Raw genomic sequence first — 27,403 nt, 5'->3', positions numbered from 1 at the left:
TTTCAGAGGGGTTTTTTTGTTTTGTTTTGTCAAAGATTGAAATGATTTGCTCTGTGGCAGATGGGAATGTTTATGTATGTTGAATGAACCAGTAAGATAGTACCTAATAATTTCCATTTCCTCTCTAATGCTAGTAGTGCATATAATGCAAAACTGGGCAACATCAAGCAATGTATTACAGAAGATGATCGATTAAACATGTTCAGTAATGTAGAGAACTGATAAAGAGGGACACAGGTGGAAAGACAAGTCAGAGATGCTCGATGTTTGTAATCTGAAGGAGTGGAAGTTATGTTAAAGCCACTGGAAGAGATGTGTACAAGTATTTATTGTATGAGATCTTCATTGTATCGCTGTGATAATATTGTGAATATCAAACGAATCTAGGCTGATATCAGCAGCAATTTGAAAGAAGAGAATTTGAATGTAAGTTGAGTAAAAGCAAAATAATTGCCTAAAAGATTCTGAGCTAATGAGGAGTCCTGAGAAGTAGCTTGAGTGCCAGTTCAGTGGATGCTACTTAAAGCTGAGGTGTTGTGATGTTAATGTGTTACAAAAGCCACTGATCTTTTGGAAAGGGAAAAGGGTGAGGGATTAAAAAGAGCTAAAGAAAATTTGAGGGGCAATGCCAAGAGATGTTAGAATAGTTCGTAGGTGGTAAATGAAAAGAGAAGGAAGTGATGGATATGTACTGGTGTGGGGCAGTGAGTGCAATATTGAATTACTGTGACTGAAAAGCCATGAGAAAGAATCCATCCCTGTCCACGTGGAGAACACACGTAGTTTAGAGATGTTTGGTGATAAGCTGTTATTTATAACAAATACTGGGAAGTTCTGTAAAGTTACCTGCTTGATTGCTGGTGCAGGCAGACTATTTTCAAACGTGCTTATAATCGTATGAATAAATCTTTTCTAGAATGTCTTAAATATGTGGAGCTAATGGAAGAGTTACTGAACCTTTGCCCTTGTTTGTCCTTGTTCGATTTCTTCAGGCTTTTCTCTTCTAAATGATCTATGGCAAGATGTAAAAATATATAGTAAAAATCCAAGGAAACATATTGGGGAGGAGAAAATTAAGGTGAAAACATGTTTTGAGATCAAATATATACTGGTGACTTGAAGTGGATTCAAACTATCCAGCCTCTTTTTTTTAAATACAGTTGTTTTCATCAAGCTGTAGCAGGGATGATAGATTAAGGTTGTGTTCCTAATTTTCCAGCAGTTTCTTGGCATGCAGTTCACTCCAGTGTTTCCACACTCAAAACCGTGGCAAAGATCAATTGCTGTGCATGACATCAAGAACAACTAAGTGCAAAATAACTTGTATTCTGTAAGAAAGTTTAAAAGCTTCTGGTTTTGGCTTGTGTGCTGTATGAAATAAATTCTAGCAGGGAATTCTGTTGATATGGGGGAGGGTTTTTGAGTTTAACTTCAGATTTCAACTAATTTTACCCTTTACCCTTACTCCAAAAAAAAAAAAAAAAAAAAAAAAAAAGCATATTATATTAATATTAATACAGTAATATAATGTGATTGAATCAGACAAAAACAGCGTGACAGTGACCCATCCCCATCTGTACAGGAAGATCTGCATTTAACATTCAAAAATATTTTTATGGGATATCACTCCAGGTTGTTGAAAATATAATTAAAGAGAAGGCAAAATTCTATCAAAGAAAAAGTAAGTTAATGCTAAGTTCCTCTCTATTTCTCTGTGCAGTTAAATTAAACCTTGCCTGCATACGTGTTTTTTCCCTTGTTTGCTTTTATGGTGTTAATATCACTAAGCTATAAATACACCTAAAGCTATCATGAAGTGTGACAGAAAGCCTAACGCTTCCATAGTGTTCAAAAGCTTCATAATTAATTTGATTTGGGGTGGAGGGTAGGGAATGGGAAAAGACAAAGTTATCAGCTTCATGGTTATGCTCAGTTGAGCTTTCTGGAATGATTAATGGGTGTACAACTAGCTACCTTGATTGTGTAAAAGTTAAAGTTAGTAGTGAAAAAAATTAAGATTTGTTTGAATATTGTGAAGAAGAAGGATTTCACTGTGTGGCACAGCACATCGTGAGCAGCTGAAGAAGGTTTTAGATCTACTTGTTGTAAGATAGCCATTATCTATTTATCTATATTATCTATTATGCATTCTGGGGGAAATTCCTATTTAATTGTAAACGTATCAGTCAGTTTTCATGGCAGACATGCTGCATACTTCATTTCAAATATAAAACTACTTAATATAGCTGAAATGTTAATGTTGTTGTAAAGCTGCAAAAACTGTCATAAAAATAAGAGCAAAGTATTTCTGAGACAGTGTAGAAAACACATCCATACTGAAACATTCATTTAACAACCATAAATATAGGCACAAACATGCATTATGTAATGCATATGATTCATTTTCCAAACTAGTTAAAAATGCCATTACCTGCTATTGTAACTTTATGTAAGACATTTGTTATGGACTTGCTATTCTTGAGGTCTGTTACACAATTAAATAGATTCAGTTTATAAATCTTTAATCTTAAGTTATTTGGTGTGGCAGAACTCACACAAGGAGTGTCACAAATGGATTATTTTTTGTATTGCCTATGTATGTGCTTATTTGTATAGATATCCTCTTAGGAGTGCTAAACTTTAACATTTCAGCGAGGTGAGACTATTCATTTGCCCAGTGAGGAGCAGGATTTTTAAAGATTTGCCTAATCTGATGGGTATGATCAGATGTATGCTGACAGTCACATCATGCTGATCAAATTTTTATCCTTGATAGCTATACTAGATAAAATGTATTAGCACCCACCAGCAAGAGGCCAAAGAGTATGTCTATAATTACCAGCAGTGTAATGCCTAGAACCCTGAGCCCTTAAAAGCAGATGACAGATCATAACATAGTTAGTTTGCGCTATCAGGCAAAGCTCAGTTCTTGGAGAAAGCTATTCATTCGTGGATTTCTGTTGTTTCAAGGTAACTTTTTAAGATTGGACAGTCCTATTCTAAGCTCTGTTGGAATTCTTCAGAGAAAGAATCACTGCAGCTTGTTTCAGATGTCCAGAACCTTTAGTTCCTCCCTCCTTTTTTCCCTTTCTGCTCTTTGACTCCCCACCTTTTTGTTACAACCAAACAGCAGACAGTTGCTCCAGAATCGTTGTGCTACACACAGTGTGTGCGGAAAAAGGGAAAAGTAACTCCCCTGGCGATGGAGAGGGAGCAGGCTGAAGTCACTAATGGTCTGCTAAAATAATGGAATGAAAACAGATTGTACTATTGTTCAGTTATCTGTGTAGATCAGACCATGTAAGTTTTCATAAACGGTGAATAGTGGATGGTTTAAGTATTAGGAAGATGATCCTTAAAATACTGAGGAATTTAATGTATTTTCTAGCTGAAGTGACATTTTTGTCTTCTGGATGAACTAAATTTTTGCTTGTTAGTTGCAGTTTCTTTGTGTTATTTGGAGCAGAGTGACATTGTTTCAGATAGTAACAAAGTTATATGATAGCAAAGTAAATATCTACAAACTTTATTTTTAATAAACACATTATTCTTAAAGCAAGAGGAAAGAGGTTTATGGTTTACAGCACAGTAAAAATATAGAGAATACCCCTGTGTGCTTTTTCAGCAATAATTTCTATCTCTGCTTAATAAATTGCTAGGCTGACAAATTTGAACTTAATCAACTCAAACTGAATTATTGCCTCATGAAACACTTCAATGCTATTGTTATTAAATTAAATTTTCCCTCACAAATATTTTGCACTCAAAATAATGTCTTGTTAGAGAAGGCACGTTTTAAAACTCAATCATAAGAGTTGATATCTTAAAGATATTTCTAGAAAACTTTAATCAAAACTTGTTTCTTTCTCAGCTTGTGAGTCAGACTCCCCCAAAGATCCAGCAGAATTATTGATTGGAACCTAATGCTTTTGAAGAAATTTCTGCAAAGCATTCTGTGCACTGAATTTAGACCTCTCTTACCTTCACTTAAGGTCAAAAGTTACCAAAGCAGTTGGAAGTGAGACAGCTGGAGGTCCACAAGAACAGAACTGGGAAGTGACCAAGGAGGGCATATATTCAGTTTAATAACAGAGAAGATGGATAGCTGTGATATGAGGTAGAAGGGTCTGATCTGTTTTTTAAGTGATGCCTGATGCTATACACAATTTGAGGATATCAGTTCAGTTATTTCTGATTTGTCTTTGAGGAAATACACAGCTGCCTTTGTTTTGTACCTTTGTGCACTCGAACTGAAGATATTCAATTGATTTCTCCAATCCTCTTGGGATTATGTTATTATCTAGTATTTAACAGTATTACAATTCACAGTCATTTCTTTCTGTTTAAGGCAAGTTACATTATTTTAAATGTATTTTTATTGCTGTTTGGTTGCCATGACTCCATTTTCATTATGGCAGAATTGTTGTATGTCTGTCTCTTGTACTGACAAGTGTTTTTAAATTGTGCTACTTTCCAAACTCTGTCTAGACAGAGAGGAGTCTCTATTCACTGTACTGCACTCATCCACATTTACACATGCCTACAGTCAGTAGGCTGCTGTATGCAGTGATGTATTAAAGATACCTGAGCAAGGTTTGAAAAAGGTCTTGAAGCAGCAGGCTGCGTTGGTGTAATTAATGTGGCTTTGTGTTCTGCTTCCTGTTCCCCAATCAGCCAGTCTGGCACTTGGTCCAGAGACTCTGTGGGATGCTGTGTGATGATGAGAGGTGTGATGTTTTTTTCCAGCCGAGGGCTGTAATTCGTTGCCATGGGTCATAAAGAAGTTCAAAGGCGGACAAAATGACAGCAGTCAGCAACAGCAGCTCAGTTCCTACAACACAGGAGTAATTGCAGCCCATTATTACAATTGACTCTCACTTCTCTTCCCTGAAGGAACTGAGCAGCTGCCAATTTACTGGGCTGCAAGAAATCTGATGAGCCAGGAGATAGGGGTCATAATGAAAGTTGAGAAACTGATCAAGGCAAAATTCATTAGACCTCTGAGTAGCCATAAGAGAAGTGAAGGAGACAGTGCTGACTGGTCATCAGCGGTGCCCGGGTGGGAGCTGGATTCTGACTTCCAGGTTGGTTTGTTTCAGCTTGCACTACTTTTCTTAACAAGGAGAAGCAAGGGAATTTCTAGCATCTTGTCTTGCTTAAAATGACCAAACCACACAGAAAATACCTGACATTTTTGTGACTTATCTAGAAAGGGCTTATTTCACACTGAATAGACATATCAGCTGTTTCTCTGAGTGTTTTCTCTGTACTCTGTAAACGTGTGCATTAGGATTTTACAGATTTCTCATTTTCCTTTTACAACCGACAGCATGTGACATGTTACTTGCTTAGTCTTTTCTTCTTGTTATTCAGTGACAGTATGCAGTACATAAAACTTGTAAATCTGGTTTGAGGGTGATCTTAGGCCATATGCAAGTGCAGAGTCCTGTGTGTACAATTAGCATTTTAAATGCAAAACTTGTGTGTCTGTTGATGTTCTCAGTAAGATATGGTAGTACGGGAGTAAAAGTGTTACATCTACACAAAGCTGTATTTTAGAGGCTGGCTCTGTTTCTTCACCCTTTTCTCACTGATGAAGCATAGAAATATAAAGTATATATTTCTTGACAAAAGCGGGTATTTTACAGGGAGAAGTAAAAATGTAGGTTAGTATAATATGCTGCAGGTGCAAAAGCAGAAGACACCTCATTGCTTTACTATGTGATTCTGTGGTTCTGGCAGTTCAGATTTTCTAATTCTACACTTCTTTCATCTGCAGACCCAAATTTAATTCTCCTACACTGCATACCGATGTTTTTACATAAATCTGAAGAGGTCTGTACAGATTTTGATCAAGCTGATTGCCCTTCTATGTAAATGGAAAAGTTAAGGATATATTTCCAGTATTTGCAGGGCAGTTTAAAGAAAGCTGTTGCCTGTAGGATCTCAGCACAGATACCTGGAGTGAATCTCAAGCTTTGTGAATGTCATCTGAAACTTTGCCATTAATGTCAGTCTTGCCAGAGTTTCTTTTCGGTCCAGTATTTTGTTTCATTCCTGAATTTGTCCTAGTTTCTTAAATTGATATGGTCCTGCTGGGAAAATACACCTCCTCCTGGCTTCAGTTTGTTTGCAGATTGCAGCTGCCCATCCTTCTTAACACAGACCAACCTTTTTTTTTTTTTAAAAAAAAAAAAAAAAAAACGAAAAAAAAAACCAAAAACCCTTTGTTCTCAAAAATCATTGTTGCATGTTACAAGCCTTCCCACCAGTATACTCAACTGACACAAAATGCTTCTGCTGGGTCTCTGAGCATTGTGAAATGGAGCAGTTTTATCATTCTAATTCCGTTTTTTTTCCTGGCTGCTTATGTGTTCCTTTTTAGTGTTATCTTGATCATGCCTTTGCGATTTTGATGCAGTTTCTGTATGACAAGACACACCTCTGTCTCCTTAGTTATGAGGCATAACAGCTTTTTCCAAGCTGTGCTCCCCTGTGTACAAAGTGGTTCAATTTACTGGTGTCTGGGTCAGGATGCTGCTTTTAGATCTGCCTGTGAATCAGTGCTGAGGATTTTGGTTTTTAGCCTGTTACATGAACAAATTTCCACTGTAGATGCTGCTCTTTATTAACATCTGATTTATAAGTAATCTTCAATTATCAGAATGTAGTAATATGTGTACATCTTAATATATGTGTATTTTCTAATTACGGCATTATTTTGAAGGCTGCTTTAGTAGAACATTGTAAGTTTGCAAAGTTCACTTTATCAGAATATGAAAGTGAAGCCTGTATTTTCTACATTACTAATGGTTTCAGACTTACTGTTTAAGTAGTGATCAACTCCCCCCTTTCCATCACCCTGAGAATATGCACTGAAACAGAGTTAATATTGCTTGTGGCAAGTTTTGCTTTTTCATTCTATTTTAAAATTCATATGAGCAAGATTTATCTATTCCTTGTGTAAGAAAATGGATGGGAATGGGAGACCTGAGAAGTGAAAGGAGTGTAGGAGACAGGTAGAATCATTAGGCTACAAGGGAGCCTCATGGATATAGCTTATTCCAGATCCTGCAAGACCTTCTCATATGATTTATCATGCTTTGAGGGGAAGCTTGGTCACACACACACACACACACACACACACAAGATAAATGTGCAAGTGGTAAATGAAGATAGTTTGTTAACCCTAGTAGGCATGTGATCTTTTTTTCTACCAGTTAGCTGTTTGTAGTACAGAATGTGTCTATTACTGGAAAGGAATGTTTTGTGGTTTGGGGTTTTTTGTTCTAAATTTATTTTATTACTCTGGGGTTGCTCAGTGTTTATCTATACAGTTGCTTTCTTCTGTTGGATATTAGCCTACACTTCTCATTAACAGAAAATGATTTCATTGCAAACTTAAATTTACTTGATTTTTATATAATGTTCTAGCTCATAATTTCTGAATTATGTAAGACTGATATTCTTAAAGATTTAGACTGTTAAATTTGATTCAGTAAGACTGTGAATTCCAGACAAATATTTTGGTGATGGACCTTTGCTTTGTTGTCCTCATAGTGAACTTTATTGTTGAGGATGGATTTACTATGAGTTCAGTAAACTTTAAATATTTTATCCTATGGCTATTTCAGTATGTAAGTAATGAAAAGAAGATAACATATTTGCAAACTGTTTATTTGTGAAGCTTCTTATTTTCACATATAACTTTCATGACAAAATGCCTACACAAATATAGGAATGAATATCTGCTAAACAGTGGCTACGTCTGTCTTCATTCATCATTTTACTTTACAAAAAATCAGATGCTTCCTAGGCCTTTACATATATAAATATAAACATTTATATATTTCTTTTGTTGAATTAAATGTAAGAAAAGTGTCTTTCTGAGAGGAAAAAAGATGCTGAAATGACTGACAGTTAGGGAAGATTCTTCTTTCCTTCTTTCAATACCTGAAGGGAACCTATATCCAGGAGGGGCGTAAACTCTTTGAAAGGGCTGATAATAGCAGGACAAGGGGAAATGGATTTAAATTGAAAGAGGGTAGATTTAGGTTGGATGTTAGGGTAAAGTTCTTTACTAGGAGAGTGGTGAGGTCCTGGAACAGGCTGCCCGGGGGGGTTGTGGATGCCCCGTCCCTGGAGATGTTCAAGGCCAGGCTGGATGGGGCCCTGGGCAACCTGGTCTAGTAAACATGGAAGTTTGGTAGCCCTGCCAGGCAGGAGGGTTGGAACTTCATGATCCTTGAGGTCCCTTCCAACCCGGGTCATTCTGTGATTTGATATCGAGAACTACCATGCAGCACTGCTGCTGTAACAGCATCAGCCCTCTCTTGGTCTGAGCAGGACAGAATGTATGGTGAAACTGTTGATGCTTTAGTCCCTTCATTCTTTTAGATTAAATCACAGAAATGGAAAGAATTCACAAGTCATAATCTGGTCCCTCCAGGTTTTTGACTGGCAGCAATGGAAAGCTTCTGCTTTAAGCTGTTTTCTAGAAAATGTCTGTACCTCCGCAGGCATGTTCTTCAAAGTATAAGTACATGTGTTCACATACTCAAAATACTGTTCTTCTGCTAATAAATGCTTGCTAATATTTATTTATTTATTTATTTGGTAAGTAGGGGAAATTGCCTTTCTTTCTCTTCAGAGATATCAAAAATATCTGAAATTGAAATTTTAAGTAAATCTGAACCTGGATGTATTTTAACATTTCATGTTTTTGAAGCATGTGAGAATTTATACCATCTGGTCAAAAGTTTTTGTGTGGACTTATGCTTTGCTTAGTTATTTTTTGTCTTAAACCAAAGATCACAATGTCACTTGTTAAAGCACAACTTTTCACTTAATGGCTGTGTGAGCAGCAGGTGCTTAAAATGTCCATAGCAGGAAAGAGTCCTTATAGCTCAATCCAGAGCTTTCCATATTTTATTGAAGTGCTTCTAAATAAAGCTTTTTCTCCGTGTCTTTTCTTGCAGTTTGCATCATTTCACAGGTCCATTCAGTTTGGTAGGATCAGAAATCTGAGCTGTCAGTTTTATTAACATTAGCAGGGAAATCCAGCAGCGATCCAGCTATGATAAAATGAGGTACATTTGAAATTCACAGGGATTCATGGGGATATAGCTACAAACTTTTTTCCTTTAAGATTTGGAAATGCCCTTTACAGTTGATCCTATTTAGGTGGTACTTTAAAAAGTTTTGAAACTTGCTTTATAATTGTCCATAAATATTTTTTAATTCTATAAACTGGAGATTAATTTCATGAAAGAAGGTTAGATAGGCTTTGGAAAACTTTGAGTCCATTAGGAAAATCACAGTTCAATCAGGAAATTTTCCAACTTCTGCTAATATTTATTAAAGCAGGAATTATACATTATTTTTACTCATGGTCTGTGATGTCAGAGAGATACATTTTATTTTGAAAAAGAGGACTCCACTGTATTTGTTTAAAATGTATTTTTTTTTAAATTTAATTTTTTATTTTTTTTTGTGCAGGGCTGACTTATTACCTTTACATTTGCTCTTGATCAGTACAAAACTTACAATTGATTGGTGCTACTTTTTATTATTCAGTGTCATAGAAGTTGATCTCCACAAGTAAATTTGAAGGAAAACAGGAACCCAATTGTTCAGAGATTTTTCTTGGTTCACTGGGGAGATTTTTGCTGGAAGGAATCTAATACCTGTTTTCTCTATTGTCCAGTGGCAACTGTGTGGAAGACTATAAAGAGGGTAATCAATTTTTCACTGTTCCAACTTTTAAAACATCACAGAAATGTTCACAGTCTGTCCTTTTTTTAGAAGCTCAAACACTTTGTTAGCAGTTGCCTGGGCTATGAATACATAACAAGATCTTTGGTGGGTGTATAAAGCTTCACAAAAGAATTATAAAGATGTGAATTCAGAAAACTGTAACTGTACATGATCTAAAACATACAGACCTTTGTGGTCTCCAGAGAACAGTCCTGATAAATCTTCCAAGAAGGTTTTCTGTTCAGAATCACTTTTATAGAAGAGTCCAGATGGCTACTTAAAATTTTATTAGTAATAAAGTTGTTTAAAAATGTCCTTGTGTCAACAGGCAGTCAGTGCTCTGGGGAAGTGTTTAAAACTGTGTGAGATTTTTGAGATGGTGGTTACAGGGATACCTGTTTCAGATAAGCAAACAAAAAATATGAGAGACAGGTGGTTAAGCTATAAAAGTGAAGAAAATTGAGCCTTTTCCAAGTAATAATAGGCTTTGCTTATGCTAAACTGGCATCCCTGTGGGGTGAAAAATGTGTGAAGCAAGTAGTAAGAAATGAAATTTGAAATGGGACGGGTTTTCCTGTGTTAGGAATTGTACATCATAAGGAACATGGTTGTCTCTGCTAATGGGAGACAAGGAGATTGTGCTGTTGTAAGTGGCCACTGGAATAAGACTAGAGTTGAAAGCCTTGAAGAGAGACATCTCTCGCTTATAGCAGGCTTTTAATTTTATTTACGTGCTTGTTTATCTGCAGTATCTTTATATCAGCTTGTGAAATTTCTATAAGCAGTAGAAGAAAAGCTGAGAGCACTCCTCAGCTAATGGGATGCTGATTCCTCGTCAGACTTCACAATGAGGAGGAGCTCTGCTGGAAGGGACTTCATGTAATTGATCATACTGGGGCTTTGTCAGCTTTTACGTGGAGAACAGGGCTGGCAAGTATGAGAGCTATTTGGTCTGTCAGTGTATTTTGGAAGGTGACAAATTTTTGTGTGCAGTGATAATCAGCTTGCTTTTGATGCTTGGTTTCTGTCCTGTGTGCCTCAGATGTGATACAGTCAATACAGTCACGCTTTCTGCATCTGAGCTCAACACTGAACTGCAGAATAGCTGAATTTGGTCCTTGCTGTGTTTTTCCTAAGCAGTGATGCAAGTGGTTGTGGTACCTTTAAGTCATGAACTCTACCTTCCAGTAATAACTTTCAATTGTCTTGTGTCAAAATAATATAACTTTACTTAAAATTCAATTGCATACATTGATGCAACAGCTCACAGAAATGGTTTCAGAAGTGACAAAAAGGTTATTGGTCTGTCGCTAAATTCCATACATACAGATTATTTGTAGTGGCGAGGCATGGATGCAGGATGGATATTTTTTCCTCTAATTCTCCTTCAGCGTGTTTCAGCACTGGTGAGAAACCTATGAATGTTCTGGAATTACAGTTTCTGCTTCCTCTCCATTTTTATCATCTTGTCTCATTTTTGAGGATTAACAAATCAGAGCTTTTGTTTTATTTACATTTTTTTTTATTGAAAGCTGTTGAATTTGAACATCTTTGTTGGTTGTATCATATTATTTCACTGTGAGCTCACACTAAAGCCTTTCTTTATGGCAGCAGAGAGAAAAGGTGAGGAGAAATTTAGTGTCTGTGTCCTCTGCTCTGGCTTGCATTCTCTAAATTTTGTAAAGATTTGAGATTGTTGGTAATTGCTATGAACTTCAGTTTGATTGAAGACAAGAATGTATCTAAAGGAAAAAGTTATTTGGGGTTAGATAAGGCGATGTGCTTCCATGATTATATAAACGTAATTGGGGATTTCTGAGCTGAAAACCTGTGAAAATTCTAACAGTCTGTGCGTAGTAACATTACCATGATTACAGATTTGTGCACCCACTCTAAAAGTGAGAAAACTGGACTTGTTTCTAAAGCCTTATTTCATCCAGTTATATCTATATAATTATTGTGCAATGGATACCATAACACGTTGTTTTCTTCCATGAGATTATCGCCTCAGATATAGGTTGTTTACTTAACCATTTGATCATTTTCATTTCACGTAGTAACCTCTGCTATTTTATTGCATACTGCTGAAAAGTGTCTTAAAGAATCTTTCACCAGTAAAGGTGATGTAATTAGTAATTATTTTTTCTTAGCTATTTGAAGAACAATGGTAAACTTATTTTTCATCAGTTTCTTATAGGTAATGGAACATGATTGTCTTTCATATGAACACAGTTCTAAGAAACAGAGTAAATGATTCAAGAACCCATATATTTTGCATTCTCTTTTTTTCCTGGAGCAGAATAGTTTTTATGTATTGTATTCATAGGTCTCAGTGGAAGCTCCAGTTACTTGTCAGTTCTGCAAATCAAACCCTAGAGCTTAAAGTCAGGTACTAAGAAATGAAAAATGTACGGTGAAATGACTGAATGCTAAGACTTTTGATTTACAGTGAGTAGAAATAGGCAAAGATAAGAGCTAACTCTTCAGGATAGTATTCAGTCACATTAATTATGTCTGTCCTTTTTTTTTTTTTTTTTTTTTTTTTTGTAGTCTGTATGGGAAGACAGCTTTCATCTTCACATGTCCTAGATCCATCCCATACATCAATCACTGCACAGGCTGATAATGCATAATCAAGTGATTTAATATTGTTTTGATTCTGTAAAACTCAGATATTTAGCTGCCAAAGTGAGAATCCCAAATTATTTTTTGTAATAAGAGGATAAATATGTGTAACTTGAATGAAAATGGGAGGACCACTTGATGGATAAAAAATTGGTTGAAAGGCCGCAGACAGAGGGTGGTGATCAATGGCACTATGTCCAGGTGGAGGCCGGTAATGAGTGGTGTCCCCCAGGGATCTGTCTTGGGACCAGTGCTATTTAACATCTTTATCAATGACACTGATGATGGAATTGAGTGCACCCTCAGCAAGCTTGCTGATGACACCAAGCTGAGTGGTGTGGTTTACATGGAGGAAGGAAGGGATGCCATTCAGAGGGACCTTGACAGACTTGAAAGGTGGGCCCGGGTGAACCTAATGAGGTTCAACATGGCAAAGCGCAAGGTTTTGCACTTGGGCTGGAACAACCCCAGGCACATATTCAGACTGGGAGGAGTTGTCCTTGAGAGCAGCTTGGCAGAGAAGGACCTGGGGGTCCTGATGGATGAGAAACATAACATGAGCCAGAAGTGTGCTCTTGCAGCTTGGAAAGCAAATGTTATCCTGGGCTCCATCAGAGAGGGGTGGCCAGCAGGGATAGGGAGGTGATTGACCCTCTCTGCTCTTGTGAGGCCCCATCTGGAGTACTGTGTATAGAGTCCTCAGTACAAGAAAGACAGAGAGCTGTTGGAAAGGGTCCAGAGAAGGGCCACAAAGATGATCAGGGAGCTGGAGCACCTCCCCTACAGAGACAGGCTGAGGGAGCTGGGCTTGTTCAGCCTGGAGAAAAGAAGGCTGTGGGGTGACCTCATTGCAGCCTTTTAGTACCTGAAAGGGAACCTATAATCAGGAAGGGAGTAAACTCTTTGAAAGGGCTGATAATAGCAGGACAAGGGGAAATGGATTTAAGTTGAAAAAGGGAAGATTCAGGTTGGATGTTAGGGTGAAGTTCTTTACTAGGAGATTGGTGAGGTCCTGGAACGGGCTGCCTAGGGGGGTTGTGAATGCCCCGTCCCTGGAGGTGTTCAAGACCAGTTTGGATGGGACCCTGGGCAACCTGATCTAGTAAACATGGAAGTTTGGTGGCTCTGCCAGGCATTGGGGTTGGAGCTTCATGATCCTTGAGGTCCCTTCCAACCCGGGTCATTCTGAGATTCTGTGAAAAGTTACATCTAGGAGTCTAGCTACCTCAACATGTTATTTAGGAAGAAGTTTTTGAAAGTAATCTCTCAGTTGTTTCTACTTCTTATGTATTGGATTTCATCATAGTGCCATCTCAAAATATATATACTAGATTTCTTTATAGCGTAATGAAAGTAGCATATCCAGTACACTTCACTGCAAACAAAAACCTACAGTGCATGGCACCGACTGGAGCTAACCTAAAGTGTCCTTTCTCACTCTCACCATTTGCTTTCTTCTTGTTTTTCACCCTCTCAAATTACTGATGTCAGGTCATTGTTACAAAATGATTCAGGCTCTGATTTCAAAAATGTTTTCAAATTGTTCTATTATGGGACAGGAATTTTACTTAGTTAAGAACATAAAATTGATATCATAATGGATGTGCACAAATCTACAGAATCTTGCTCATCAGGACTCAAGTTGGTAAACTTCAAGTTGTTCTAACATCATTTTCTTATTTGTATAATTATATACTGTGTGCTTCGTTGAGATTTTATTTTGAGACCTCATTAAGAAGACCATAAAAGAGTGCATCTGTATTTACTCATGGCAGTTTTGATTCCAGTCTGTGATGTTTAATTATTATCTAAAATTTATGTTTAAAGATTTTTTTCCTGTGTTAAGGGACGTAAGTTTCTAAAGATTTGAAAAGTCAGATGACAGGTAAATGGGGTGGCTAAGTGTGGTTTAAAAGTAGGGGAGATCAATATTAATTCATGGAGAGAAGCATTAATATCATCAAAGCAATTTCTGCGCTACTAGTCGCTGATTCTCAGGTTCTGATAATTATTTATATCTTAATTTTCTTATTAAAATGGAAACTTTTTTCTCACCTGGTGGAGAAATTAGCCTTCCTTACAAGCTAGAAAGGGTGAACTCTGTACCTCCAATTAAAGGAGAGAGGGAAGAAAGCTGATTGCTTTATCTGAAGGATTCTAGTTCCTTGCTTTTAATCTCTGTGGAATAATTCGTCTGTTTGAAGGGAATCAAGTGCCATGGCTCTAGAATGAAGGATAAGTCTAAATCATGTTAAATTATTAGAGGACTTCTCAGGTCTTTCAGAAATAAATCTTAGTTTAATTGTCACAAACTTTGTAGTTGCTTCCTCAAAGCAAACCTGAAAACCTCTTGCATATATCAAGAATAGGTTAAAGGAAATGTACAAGGTCATGATTTGAAACTCCTTTCAAAGGCACAGTGATTAAATGTCAAAATCTGCTGTGTATAAAGGTAGGGTTGCAGATATGGATGAGCTTTTTAAAAACAGGTACTAGGATAGTAGAAAATATTGTTTAAAAAAAGAGTGCATGAATAAACACATATACAGGTAAATATGAAATGTATTTCTCTTGTAGCATTATACTGCATTTCCTACTGTTACTGGTGTCATAGGCATACATGTGTGTGCATACCACATCCTCTCCCACAGGGTAATGTACAATCCCAAGATCTAACAACCAAAGACAACAACAACAACAAAAAAAAAAACAGGGACCATGATCTCACTGAAATAAAGTTGCTGTGTACTGAGGACACTCAGCTGATGCAGCAGTTTCCAGAAGTGGGGTATTTTCAGTATACACTAAAGAGCTCTGTACTTCATTACATTCACTGTATTACATACATACACACATATATATATTCTCATCAAACCGTGGCAGCAGTTTTCCTGTGCCGTGCTGTTGCTTCTATCCCTTTAATCCTCTAGCAAAAACCTGAGATGAAAATGTGTTGTGATATTTCTGATGTGAAAATAATATAGTTAACCTTTAAAATAAATCTTGGAGTTTTATTCAAAGAACTTTTATGTGAAAAGAAAGGGTAAACGTGTAATTATGCTGATTGTTTATTTGCAGTTTTCATTTTGTTTGCTTTTGTTTTGTGATGTTTTACCATGGACAGTGTTTATCTCATTTTAATCAACTTGTAGACTGTGCAAATATTACATTTGTACAAGCCTGAGCACTCAAAGACAAGAATACAACTGCTAAAATGTAAAAGGCAAGGAACACAAACAGCAGCTCTAGATCTTCTATGTTTGGATGAATTCAAATTTGACCATTTTAGATAAGAAGCAAGCCAGAACAAGTTTTATTTCTGCAGAAGTGACTGGAAGGGAACAAAAAGGATCAAATTTTATACTTCCTGGAAAGAAGACTGGTGCTTTTATAGAGAAAGCTTATTCTTTGAGAGCCTGAGTAGTAACCCCCTGATCCCACATTTGTGTAAGAATTTCATAAGATAAGGCCTGTTTTTTAAAGACAGCATACAACAAGTTTTAAGTGTTCAGGAACTCTGAGAATTAACTATGTTTTAGATGTAGTTGTGTGATTTTATTCATAAATGTGGCTAATCTTTCATTATCCTCAATGTGTATTTCTGTGCCTGTAAAATGGAACTGGTGATATAGTAGAAAAATAGGTTAATTTTGAAACTTCTTGAATCTCATCCAGAATGAATAAAAGAAATGTTAATAAAGTCTCCTAATAAAATTTTCTGTAAAAAGTGTAGGTTTTGCCTATGAAAAGATAGTAGATAACAGAAAGTTGTTTAGCTCACTGCTGTGCAGTTTATATATGTGCTTTGAATGTATTCTAATAAATTAGGTTATATATTTCTGTAGTTTAGGTCCATCTAGATTTTCATAGATTCTGTGTATTTCAAACAAGGATGATAATGACAACAGGACTCACATGTTATAATTGTTTCTCCTTCAGAAAGGAACATCTTATCAGAAAGCCAGTACTTTCCACATATTTGGCTACATTCACTGTTAATATTTTTAGCATGTAGTTTATTGTGCAATTTAGTGAGTATCTTTAATCTATGATTATTTCTAAAAAGAAATTATTATGGAAACTCTTGTAGTTTTTTCAATCTCTGCTCAAACATATTGAGACCTATCTTAAATGTCTACATCTATTCTATGCATATTTTAAAAAGTTTCCTCTATATTTTTTGAATCATAAACTTCTCGTTGTTTGTCAGAAAGTCTTACACAGTTGAATCTTTCTGGAACAATGAGCTTTCAGTGTGTAGGAGTGAAACAATTCGTATTCCAAAAAGATGCAGCTTGGTCTTGCTGCCAGTACATTTTGTATAGTGCTTGAATGGCCCTATTGTCCTCCTGTGCACTCAAAATGAATGAATTTATCTTTCGAAGTGGAGCAGTTCTTTCTTCCCTATACCAATTCCCACTTCTGTGTCTGAAGGAGAGAACAAGACTGTGCTCTTGAAAGCATATAATTCTGAACCGTGAAAAGTAGATTCCAGTGTACCTGTCACTCACCAAGCTTTGGTTTAAGCCAAGTGGATAGTTACCAAAAAGAGTTTGTTTACACCATTACAGAAATAACTTAACTTTAATGTATAGATGAAATTGGTTAATTTTCCACCACATTCAGTTCTGAAAAATCATATTTCTCACTTCTAATTTCTTAACCTTTCCAACATTTCTCTTGCTGAAGTTCAGTTCTTAAACAGTCACTGAATTTAAAACATGAGAATAGTTATTTTCAGTGGGATTGTTGACTTACTTGGGAGGGTTCTGGAGGGTTTTTTGGTAGGGTTGGTGTGCCTCCTAAGAGATTTTAAACTCAGTGTATATTTCTGAGTGATTGTGAAATTCTGGATACTTGGGTTTAAGTACAACAGACTTTGATGTCTGAGTAGTGGCTGTAATTACAGCAAATGTGTGTGTGAGTTCTAATGTCTGCAGAGTGCTTCCTTTTTTGCTTAAAGGGTGCTGCTGGGTGTAGCTGGCTGAGTGAACAAGTGGGCTGCCCAAATGCCAGAAGGACTGGGATGGCAGTGGCAGCTGGGGAATTGAGCAGAATGGGCTGCTCCTGCTTCTCTATCCTCACAATTGCAGCTTTGCATAGGACATTGAAAAGAGCTTGAAATAGAATAGGCTGAAGGAAATACAGGATAGAGATTTTCAAGATGGTGTAGGAAGAAATAAGTGGATAAGTAAATGTTACTTACTTTCTCCAACAGTGAAATTCAGTTCCTCAAAAAGAAATACTTTTTTTTTTTTTTTCCTTATGATTGACATTTAGGAAATTTATGAAGTATGCTGTGGAGGCCTTAAAGCATGCATTTGTTTAAATTCCTTGAGGATGTGGCTGTCAATGGCTATTAAGTGTGATTGCTTGACTGTAGCTAATTGTTCATGGGCTTTCTGAGCTGGAAGTCCCTAGATTGCTGGAAGCTTATTTGGGAAGATGAGGATGTACCTTCTTTTATTTACATTCTTTTTATGACAGTTGCCAGTGCTTAATGGGATGCTCTGTTCTGAGTGAACTTTTGATCTGGCTAAATATGGTAGTTCTTATTTCAGTTCTTTTTTTTTTTTTTTTTTTTTTTTTTTCCTGCATTCAGTGAACTAATCTGGGCATAAGAGTATATTAAGCTACTGTAACTCATGCTTTCTGGCATGTTTCATTCGGCACATATTTAATAAAGAATGAGTTGTGATGTTATTAATGTACAAGTACAGACTCATTACCTGCCCTCTAAAAATCTGAAATTTTTAAAGCCAATTATAGGCATAATTGAAATATGTATCCAATTTACATCTCAGAAGCACAAACCACTTAATTCTAGGAAGCTGAAGGTTGTTTTTTTTTTTTCATTCTGTGTTTTTTGTTTGATTAAAGATGCAGCTATACTTTTGTCCTCCATCTTTTTTTTGTTTGTTTGTTTTTCTTGCTGGTCATGTCTGAATGCTTCATTGCTGCAGTGCATGCTGTCAACTTCATGCTCCAAAACAGATTATTCTGCCTAGTCCTTTCCCATAGAACCAGTCTTTGAGGATGAATTAGAGACTATGTAGGCTTCACAAAGCTCTCTGTTCTCTTCTAAAGCATCTATGTCAGCATCAAAACCATTGTTTTAAAGAAAAACTGCAGGAGAAAGGAATGGAAGATCAGAGAGAAGAATAAAAATGTGTTTGTTGCAGGATATGAGAGTAAAGGAAAGAAATATCTAAGAAATGATTATGTGAAGAGTGGTTAATCCTGAGTACTTACTGACAAGTTATTACTTTTTATATATTTTTATGCTGAAATGCATGAACTCTTATTTGTATCTTCTGTTATATTTAGTCTTTCCAGTCATGGCTAAAAGCAATATTTTTTATTTGCTCTTCCTTGAAATAGTTGAATGAAGTGAAAAGAGTTTTTTGACGTGTACTCTCTATGTGAGGTTTAATGCCGTTATAAACTTTGAAAATCTCATGAAAAGAAAATTGCTGGTGATGCCTGCTTTGGTGAATTTTTACTAGAAAAACAGCTACTTCACAGACAGGTATCTCTGCTGAAGCTAATCCCCTCTGGTACTGGGGCACTTTTTACGGATCACACTCAGCTACATGGTTATATACAGAAAGAGACCTTGGTGTGCTGATGGACAGTCGGCTGAATATGAGCCAGCAGTGTGCCCAGGCAGCCAAGAAGGCCAATGGCATCCTGGCTTGTATTAGGAAGAGTGTGGTGAGCAGGACTAGGGAAGTCATCCTGCCCCTGTACTCGGCATTGGTGAGGCCTCAGCTCGAGTACTGTGTTCAGTTTTGGGCACCTCAACACAAGAAAGATATGGAGGTACTGGAGCAGGTCCAGAGAAGAGCAACGAGGCTTGTGAAGGGCTTGGAGAATCAACCCTACGAGGAGAGACTAAGGAAGCTGGGCTGTTTAGTCTGGGGAAAAGGAGGCTGAAGGGAGAACTTATCGCTCTCTTCCAGTACCTGAAAGGTTCTTACAGTGAGAGTGGGGCAGGTCTCTTCTCACTAGTAACAAGTGACAGGATGAGGGGAAATGGCCTCAAGTTGCACCAGGGCAAGTTTAGGTTGGATATTAGTTAGCACTTCTTTACAGAAAGGGTAGTTAGGTACTGGAATCAGCTCCCCAGGGAGGTGGTTGAATTGCCATCCCTGGATGTTTTTAAGAGCCGTTTGGATGTGGTACTCAGGGATATGATTTAGCAGAGGGTTTTTAGAGTTAGGGTACTATGGTTAGGCTGCAGTTGGACTTGATGATCTTCAAGGTCTTTTCCAACCTGGTTGATTCTATGATTCTATATGAGCAGTAACAAGGTGAGCATGTTGCAGATGGTGAGAGCTTGAGTGAGGTAGCTCCTGGTTTTGTTTCTGATGCAGTTAATGTATCCAAGAATTACACTAGTATTCCCAGAAACCACAGAATGGTTGAGGTTGAAAGGGGAATTCTGGAGGTCCACTCCCATCACCCTTCCCCTAACAGGTCCACTTGAATCCTTTGAGGTTGCCCAGAATCCAAGTCCTGGTTCCTCCTCAATATCTCCAAAGTGGAGACCTCTCAATATCTCTGGGCAGCCCATGCCAGCATTTAGCCACCCACGCAGTACAAAAGTGCTACCTGATGGTCAGAAGAAAACTCATCTGTGTTCCCCTTGCCTCTTGTGAATTACACGTGAGGTGACTGCCATTAGATGACCATGTAAATTAGTTTCAGAAGGAAATATCAATGATTTCTGAAGTAGTTCAGAAACATGTCAGTATAGTTAAAAAATGTGTCCATTTAAGAGAGGCTGTGATTTCCTCTGTTACTTCAAGATTGATTTTTATTTTAATTGTGTTGTTTCACAGTGGAAAAAGTGACTGGGTTAAGCTAAGCACGCTTAGTATTTCTAAGAGTTAGACCACTAGTAAACCCTAGTCCATTTAATTGGTTGTATAGAACTTTATTCAAAGACATTGAGATGCTTTGTTCAGATAATAAATCAGAAGCATGAGCAGTGAAGATTTGTGATCAATTTTTCTTAAAATCAGTCTATTTAAAAACAGACAAAACTGCTGTCAGTGAAAAGGACTTAGTTCTATAACAATTATATGGCCACAAAAGTACTATTTAAGACAGATTCTTCCATTTCCATCAGCAACTTCTTGTAGCCATTTAAATTTTTTTCTTTATTAATAGCTGCAGTGCATTTCTAACAATCAAACAAGGTCATTTTAGCAACTAGAAGAATGTTTGAATGTAATTTCATATAGACTTTTTTATCCCCTAATGAATTAGGAGGAGGCCTGCATTCTGTGACCAAAAATTGTATCACTGTTGTTGGATTTTTGGACTGTGTTGATTTAGTTGTTCTGTACATGTTTGCTATTGAGTAATAACCACTCAAACTTTATTGCCTTTTCCATAGGACTTTAAGACAGGATTTGGTATCACCTTAATCCCTATGAATGTGGCAAATGTAAAACAAGTGGATCGGGCTGCAAAACAATCTTTTGAAATTATTACTCCTTATAAAAGCTTCAGGTGAGATCTTCAATATTAATAACAGTAAAAAATTATGTACTATCCTTTGTAAAAATCTTCTGTTGAAATTGGTACAAAACTTTCCTTTTGTTGATGCTGTGACTTGCAATGATTTTATAAGAGAATAGAAGTATATAATAAAATAAAACTTTTTTTCTTAAATGTGGTAGTTTTTCATTAGTGAAATTTTAATAATGCAAGAGCAGAAGAAATTGCTTTATTCTCTGTGTATATGTTCTCAAGTGTTAACCTTGAGAAAGGTGGCTGAAGTGCATACAGTGTTCTTTCTCAGTGGCCTAGAGAACAAGTTAGTCTTGATCAATGATTTGTGTCTGTGGCTAGTTGGTAGGATAAGTAGATCTTTGACTTTCTCAGACCCATCACCATATCAATGGTCACTTATTATTATTTCTATTTTACAAAACAGATCAATTTAAAAGGAAGGTTTTTTTTGTTTGTTTGTTTGTTTTTTGTTTGTTTGTTTGTCTGTTTTTTCTGTTAGGTAATGTCTGCTTTTATTCTTTAGTAACTTATTAAGTTTATTGTTGCTGTTTTATGCTTTTTTTGAAAAAATCAGTCTATGCTGGTTATGTTGACCTTTTTTTATTAAACTATGTTGAAAGTAACTCAGGAATATAACAAATGTTATAAAAACTGTGTAGCTCATGCTAGCAGTGTTTTTATTCATAACAAAACAAAGACTGAGGGAATTTTCAGTGGTGAAAATAAAAAATAATTTCTATTTACACGCGTGTAGTGGAATTTTTTTTTCTTACAGAGATTTCAGATATAAATGTAAGAAATAAGAGACTACAGGTTCTGTTTAATTGGGCTTTAAAATAAAGATCAATAATGCAGGAAAGTCAATTGTTTCAGCTTTACAGCAGAATCGGAAAGAGAGAAACAAGACTGGATTGAAGCACTGCAGCAATCGATAGCAGAAACTCTGTCTGATTATGAAGTAGCTGAGAAGATTTGGTTCAATGAATCCAACAGAAGCTGTGCTGACTGTAAAGCTCCCAATCCTGATTGGGCATCCATCAATCTCTGTGTTGTCATTTGTAAGAAGTGTGCAGGTAGAGTAATTAATGAGAGACTGTGTGGGTTCTACAAAATGTCATATTTGCATATCTGTTTATGTCCTTGAATTGGCTTTTTTTATTTTTGAGGTGCCAATTCTTTGGAAGTTTTGACAAACAAAAAATGAATATAACTTTTTTAATACCAAGTACATCCTTATTCTAAAACACTTTCATGCATAAATGACAGTTTATAAGGTGTTTGGTTTCCCACAGATGAATAATCCTCCACAATTAGTGGAAATCAAGACACACTAGCATTTCCTGATAAATGGTTTGCTTTTGCATTGCTGCATTCTAAAAGATAACAATTTGCAGCGTATAAATTTGGAGTATTACATCAGGCCCTATTTTACTGACAATAGGGATAGCACTTTCGGATACCATGAAAAATCTGATTCTGTCATGTTTTGTATTTAAATATGTGCATAAGCATTAGATGCAGACAAATACTTTTTAACTCTAGGTCTTGTTTCCAAAACAATCTTTTCTGACTATTCTATGTGAAAAAGCCTTTGTTTATTAATTATAGTCAAACATACAAAATTTGTATTTCAAAGTTATAACCTGAAGTGGACTGTTTCTGTGCCACATGCAATCTGTATCCCTTATTCCCTCTCACCCCCTTCCTCTTCTTCTTTTTTTTTTTTTTTTTTTTTTTTTTGTGCTTTTATATTTTGACATGTATATAAATTGTTAAAAAATCATGAATATATCTGCTTTCGTTAAATATATATATATATATATTAGCTCAGGAGTAGAGTTAACTCGGTTTAAGTGCTTTAGTTAAGTAAAAATGCTGTTGTATTTATAGGACAGCACCGATCTTTAGGACCAAGAGATTCAAAGGTCAGGAGTTTAAAAATGGATGCCAGCATTTGGAGCAATGAACTAATTGAGGTATGTTGGCTTAATCTAACTCTTTCTTACATTTTGAAAGGAACCACGTGAATAAGAGATTTTTTCACTTTACTTACAAGAAGTTTTAAAACATAGCTGTTTTAATAACTGTCTGGATCAAGCACCTGGGTTTGGGGATGAGAAAAGTAACAGAAATGGTTCTGAAGAGTTGTCACGATGCACAATGTTGGTTTAGGAAGAAGGGAAATTCACTACCAGGTTAGGTGTTTGGACTGTTTAGAAGTTATGCTGTTAGTAAGAGTTGAGTCATTGGTATTTTCTTTAAAACAAGTGCTAGTCTTCTCTAACCTTCTACTGGCATTTTCTAATATTTATTGAAGCACTGTAACTGGTTAGCTTTGTGAAGTGTAGTAGCCATTGCTGGAAAATTATGACATGAGCTTTATTACTAATTTATAGATGAACATAGTGGAACATGGGAAAGGCTTCCTTTTAATCTTCTGCAGGCAATTTGCTCTTATTCAATTTTTTTCCTTCATTTATAGCAGCTTAAAACTATTTAGAGTCATTCATAATATTTGTTTTCTCTTTAACTTCATTCAGCTCTTTATCGTCATTGGGAATAAGAGAGCAAACAGTTTTTGGGCAGGAAATCTTCCTCCAGATGAAGAGCTGCACATGGATGCCCCTGCAGAAAAAAGGATTGCATTCATTACACAAAAATACAAAGAGGGAAAATTCAGGAAAGCACCTTTTCCTTACAAAACCAAAGAACAATTGAATAAGGTAACATCAGAATGAATTAGCTCTTACTGTAACTTTTGTACTGAATTATATCTGTGAGTGTTTTAATCATTCTGTTAAACTGCTGAGGAAACAAATTCAAAATCCTGAGGGACAAGCTTTGCAGAGCTGAATAAATCCTACTAGGGAAGCCTTTGCAGGAGTCATTCCATCACTTCTTACTTTTCCTGTTTGTTTTAAAAGATTATGGTGCCTATGTTGTACCTGTAATAAGTACTCCAGTGTGATCAACAAATACACATCTTATCTTTTTTTTTCTTTTTCAAATGCGCACTTCAATGATGAAAATTCCCACTTCAGTTCTTTAGGTTCCTTCTTAATATTTTTTAATGTATTATATGTCTGACATCTATCATTCCAATACATTAGATGATTCAGTGTTATCAGCAGTAGCTCATGCATGCTTTCATAGTGGCTTGTAGTTAATTGGAAATGAAATAAGCTAAAATTAATGAAATGATGAAAAACGTGAGTTCTGATGTTTGCTTTTGCACAAATAATACAACTAAATTGCCTATAGTTATAAAGTGGAAAATGCTAATTATCACTTCTGCACAGCTTTTTGTCCATTTGACTGACTTGTACTATCTCCTGATTTCAGTCATGACCGCTTAAGGTTTTTGATTATGGAGAAGTTAATAATGCATACATATTACAGAGTTAATTCATTCAATTACATACTAGTGAAGCTGTCTCAAAGAATATACAGAGACTGTGGAGAGGTGATATCATTTGAAGGTAACTGTGCTTTGAACTAGTGAGAGTGGTGAGGCACTGGAACAGCTACTTAGTGTTGTGGTTGATGCCCTGTCCATGGAGACTTTCAAGGCAAGGCTGGATAATGCCTGGGTGACTTCCTGTTCATTGCAGGGGAGTTGGACTAGGTGGCCTTCAGAGGTCCCTTCCAACTCTAAGGATTCTGTGATACTATAAACTAGAGCTGCCTCACATTTAAATATATATATATATACTGTGGCAAAAAAATGTTGGAGGAGTTATATATAGAACAAGTCAAAGCAAAGGTATTTAAAATACTGCCACCTTTGAAAAACATCTAGTCAAAACATAACTGTCTCTCTGTGTATTTTGAATTTAGGTTTTCTGCATTTCATGGGAATCAGGAAATATTTTTAGCCTTTGTGGGGAAATACTTGTCTTTGAAAAATAAAACATTTATATTAATATTATTAATTTATTGATAGCAGTTATACAAGACTTTTGTGCTGTAACTGCTGACTACAGGAAGCAGAATAGCTCTTTGTGGTTTATAAGCTTGATTTTTTTCTGAAGTCTTTCTTGATATGGAAGTGTCTGTTTAATCATTTAACTACTGGTAAATGAAATGATGGAATTCTCTATAGAGACATGAAATTACAGTGTAATAAGTAGTCACTACCAAGTAATTATAGAACTTTTACTGAACTATCTGCCATATTATCTTTTACGTACTGAATGCTAAGTGTTTATTAGAGTAGCTGAATTTTAGAACTTTTTTATTTTGAGTCACTTCTGTTTTAATCATTTAAGAAAAGTTCATCTATTAGCAAAGTAATTTAAATACATTTTAAATTGTAGAAATTTTTATTGAATAGATTGCTGTAATTGCAAAAGTACGGCTGGTTTTAAGGTTTTGGAACATCGCAGTAGGAAAAAAAAAAAAAAGATTTTAAAAGATTTTCTGTCTTTCTGCATAGGAAAAAGAAAAGAACTTTATGTTCTTGGATGTGATGAAATCTTTAAACCTTGAGGAAGATCATCAAGTATAAAGATACCTTAAGGAATGATTGCATACTGACCGTGACCTTGACTTTGAAAAACTACCCATGATTTCAGCTTGTTTCCTCCTAATAGCATTCAAGGATTAAATCTAGTCTCTTTGGTTGAAATTTTGAGCTCTGGAATAAGTAGTTTTCCTCAATAGTTTGGTATGCAAAGAAAAGCGAGGAGAGAGAAAGGATTTTTCATATAAATAAACAATGTATTGCCCCCACAGTTGCATTAATTCATGTTAGCATTCCCAAGGGAAACAAGTGGCAGCAAAATTCTGCAAAACATGGGGTGGTGATTTTCTGCTTTGTTGTTGCTGGGTGGATTTTTTTTTTTTTTTTTTTTTTAGATTTGATTTAGACCATAATTCATGATTCCTGCTGATTCCCAATGTTTATGGAACTAGAGAATGAAGAGGATCTATACTGAATGTGAATTTGTATGTAAATTACAAGTACTTGTTGCATATAATTTTCTACTTTAAACCTAATTATTTTCCTTCTGTATGATAAGGCTCTGTGTGCTGCTGTAGTTAAGCAAGATGTGCTAGAAACTCTGATGCTGCTCTTCAGTGGGGCTGATGTAATGTGTGCTACTGGTGATCCTGTTTACAGTACTCCATACTTATTAGCCAAGAAAGCTGGACAAAGACTGCAAATGGAATTCCTCTATCATAATAAGTTCTCAGGTAAGATATTTTCTCTTTGTTTTGATCTTCTGCTTCTATATGGAGCAAACAGGAAGGGAAAATTTCAGAAAAAGAATGGTGTTGACTTGAACAATAATGGTAAAGGGGAGAAGGCAACATAGCATTCATTGTATTATAGCAGACTGTGTATGTAAATCGTATATGTAAATCTTTCATTTTACTTGGACATCAACTTCAGTTCTTCAAAAGATGATGATAAAGTCTACAATGATTCATGCCCCAAAATGCCTGTTTATAATACAGCAGAAAAACATAATCTGCTTTGTATTGGCAGGCTTTAACAAGAAGAATGGGTGCATAGAATTAAAAAAATAATAATAATTAAAAAAAAAAAAATTAGAAGTATTTATCAGGCCTGTTTTTTCTTACAAGTTATTTACGTTGATATCTGCCTTTACTGTGCACAGACTTACAACTCTGCTCTTTAGTCTGTAGTAGAATCTATCCTACAAAACTACCCTTTTTCAGGTCATAACTGCTGTTATAGCTTGGAGCACGCTGTATACATTGGCCTTGGATGTCAGCAGGTCTGATTTCAGTGACTTTTTCCAGGCACATGAAGTATTAAAATATAGTTCTAGTGAATCATCTTTTGGCACACATAAAATCAATTTTTTGTATGAATGTACCTGAACTTCCCTTCTTAAAAGATTTTCCACTACCTGAAGCAGTCTGTGTCTGACTGTTCACATGTGGATTTGTACTGGAAAAAATCAGCTGCGCTAATCCAGCAGGAACTTTGGACATACTTTTCATTGTCTCGTGCGACTCTGCAAAGTAGCACTTGGTAGGCTGAACTCAAATTGTTTTTCAGTGGATTTTGCATGGAAAAGACAGAGAAGTTTGGTGGAAAATAAACAATATTGTGTTCCAGCTTCTCCTTGGATATCAGAGGGGCTTGGGAAAGCTGAACTTAGATTCTGAGTGATGCCCAGTTTGGTGCAGCTGTATGTCTGGTTGCATTCAAAGTATGAACTTTCACAATTACATATTCAAAACAGCACACTGCCCAATTGGCCTTGTCACTTTTATACGGGCTCTCAAAAGGGCTCTCTGATGAGGAGTTTGACCATGCCCAGTGAGAACTCCTATGGCTAGATCATTGAGTAGTGCAGTTTATTAAAACAACAGATTCGCTTGGATAGCCAGTGATAAATTAACTGTGTGCAAGTATGTGAGGTTAACTGTAAGTATAGGAATAATACAGCCAGCCACAAATCCATTAAATCATGGAAAAGCTCTGTAGAGATTTCTGAGTTTCCTGAGGGCTGGAGGCTGGAGG

General features: G+C 36.2%; 1 protein-coding gene across 2 annotated transcripts in view; it reads left to right on the top strand.

Annotated features, from left to right (window-relative positions):
• ARAP2 (ArfGAP with RhoGAP domain, ankyrin repeat and PH domain 2) overlaps positions 1 to 27,403 on the top strand; it is a 115,155-nt gene that overhangs the window by 33,438 nt on the left and 54,314 nt on the right. For both annotated transcript variants that reach the window (XM_072334089.1, XM_072334088.1), the window contains exons 10-14: positions 20,786 to 20,901; positions 21,778 to 21,977; positions 22,795 to 22,880; positions 23,445 to 23,627; positions 25,926 to 26,100. In XM_072334089.1, coding sequence (XP_072190190.1) covers positions 20,786 to 20,901; positions 21,778 to 21,977; positions 22,795 to 22,880; positions 23,445 to 23,627; positions 25,926 to 26,100 — 760 coding nt within the window. The remainder of the gene's footprint in view (positions 1 to 20,785; positions 20,902 to 21,777; positions 21,978 to 22,794; positions 22,881 to 23,444; positions 23,628 to 25,925; positions 26,101 to 27,403) is intronic.

This window comes from Excalfactoria chinensis, chromosome 4 (genome assembly GCF_039878825.1).
Source record: "Excalfactoria chinensis isolate bCotChi1 chromosome 4, bCotChi1.hap2, whole genome shotgun sequence".
Lineage (NCBI taxonomy): Eukaryota > Metazoa > Chordata > Aves > Galliformes > Phasianidae > Excalfactoria > Excalfactoria chinensis.
This window is presented reverse-complemented; position numbering and strand designations above follow the sequence as displayed.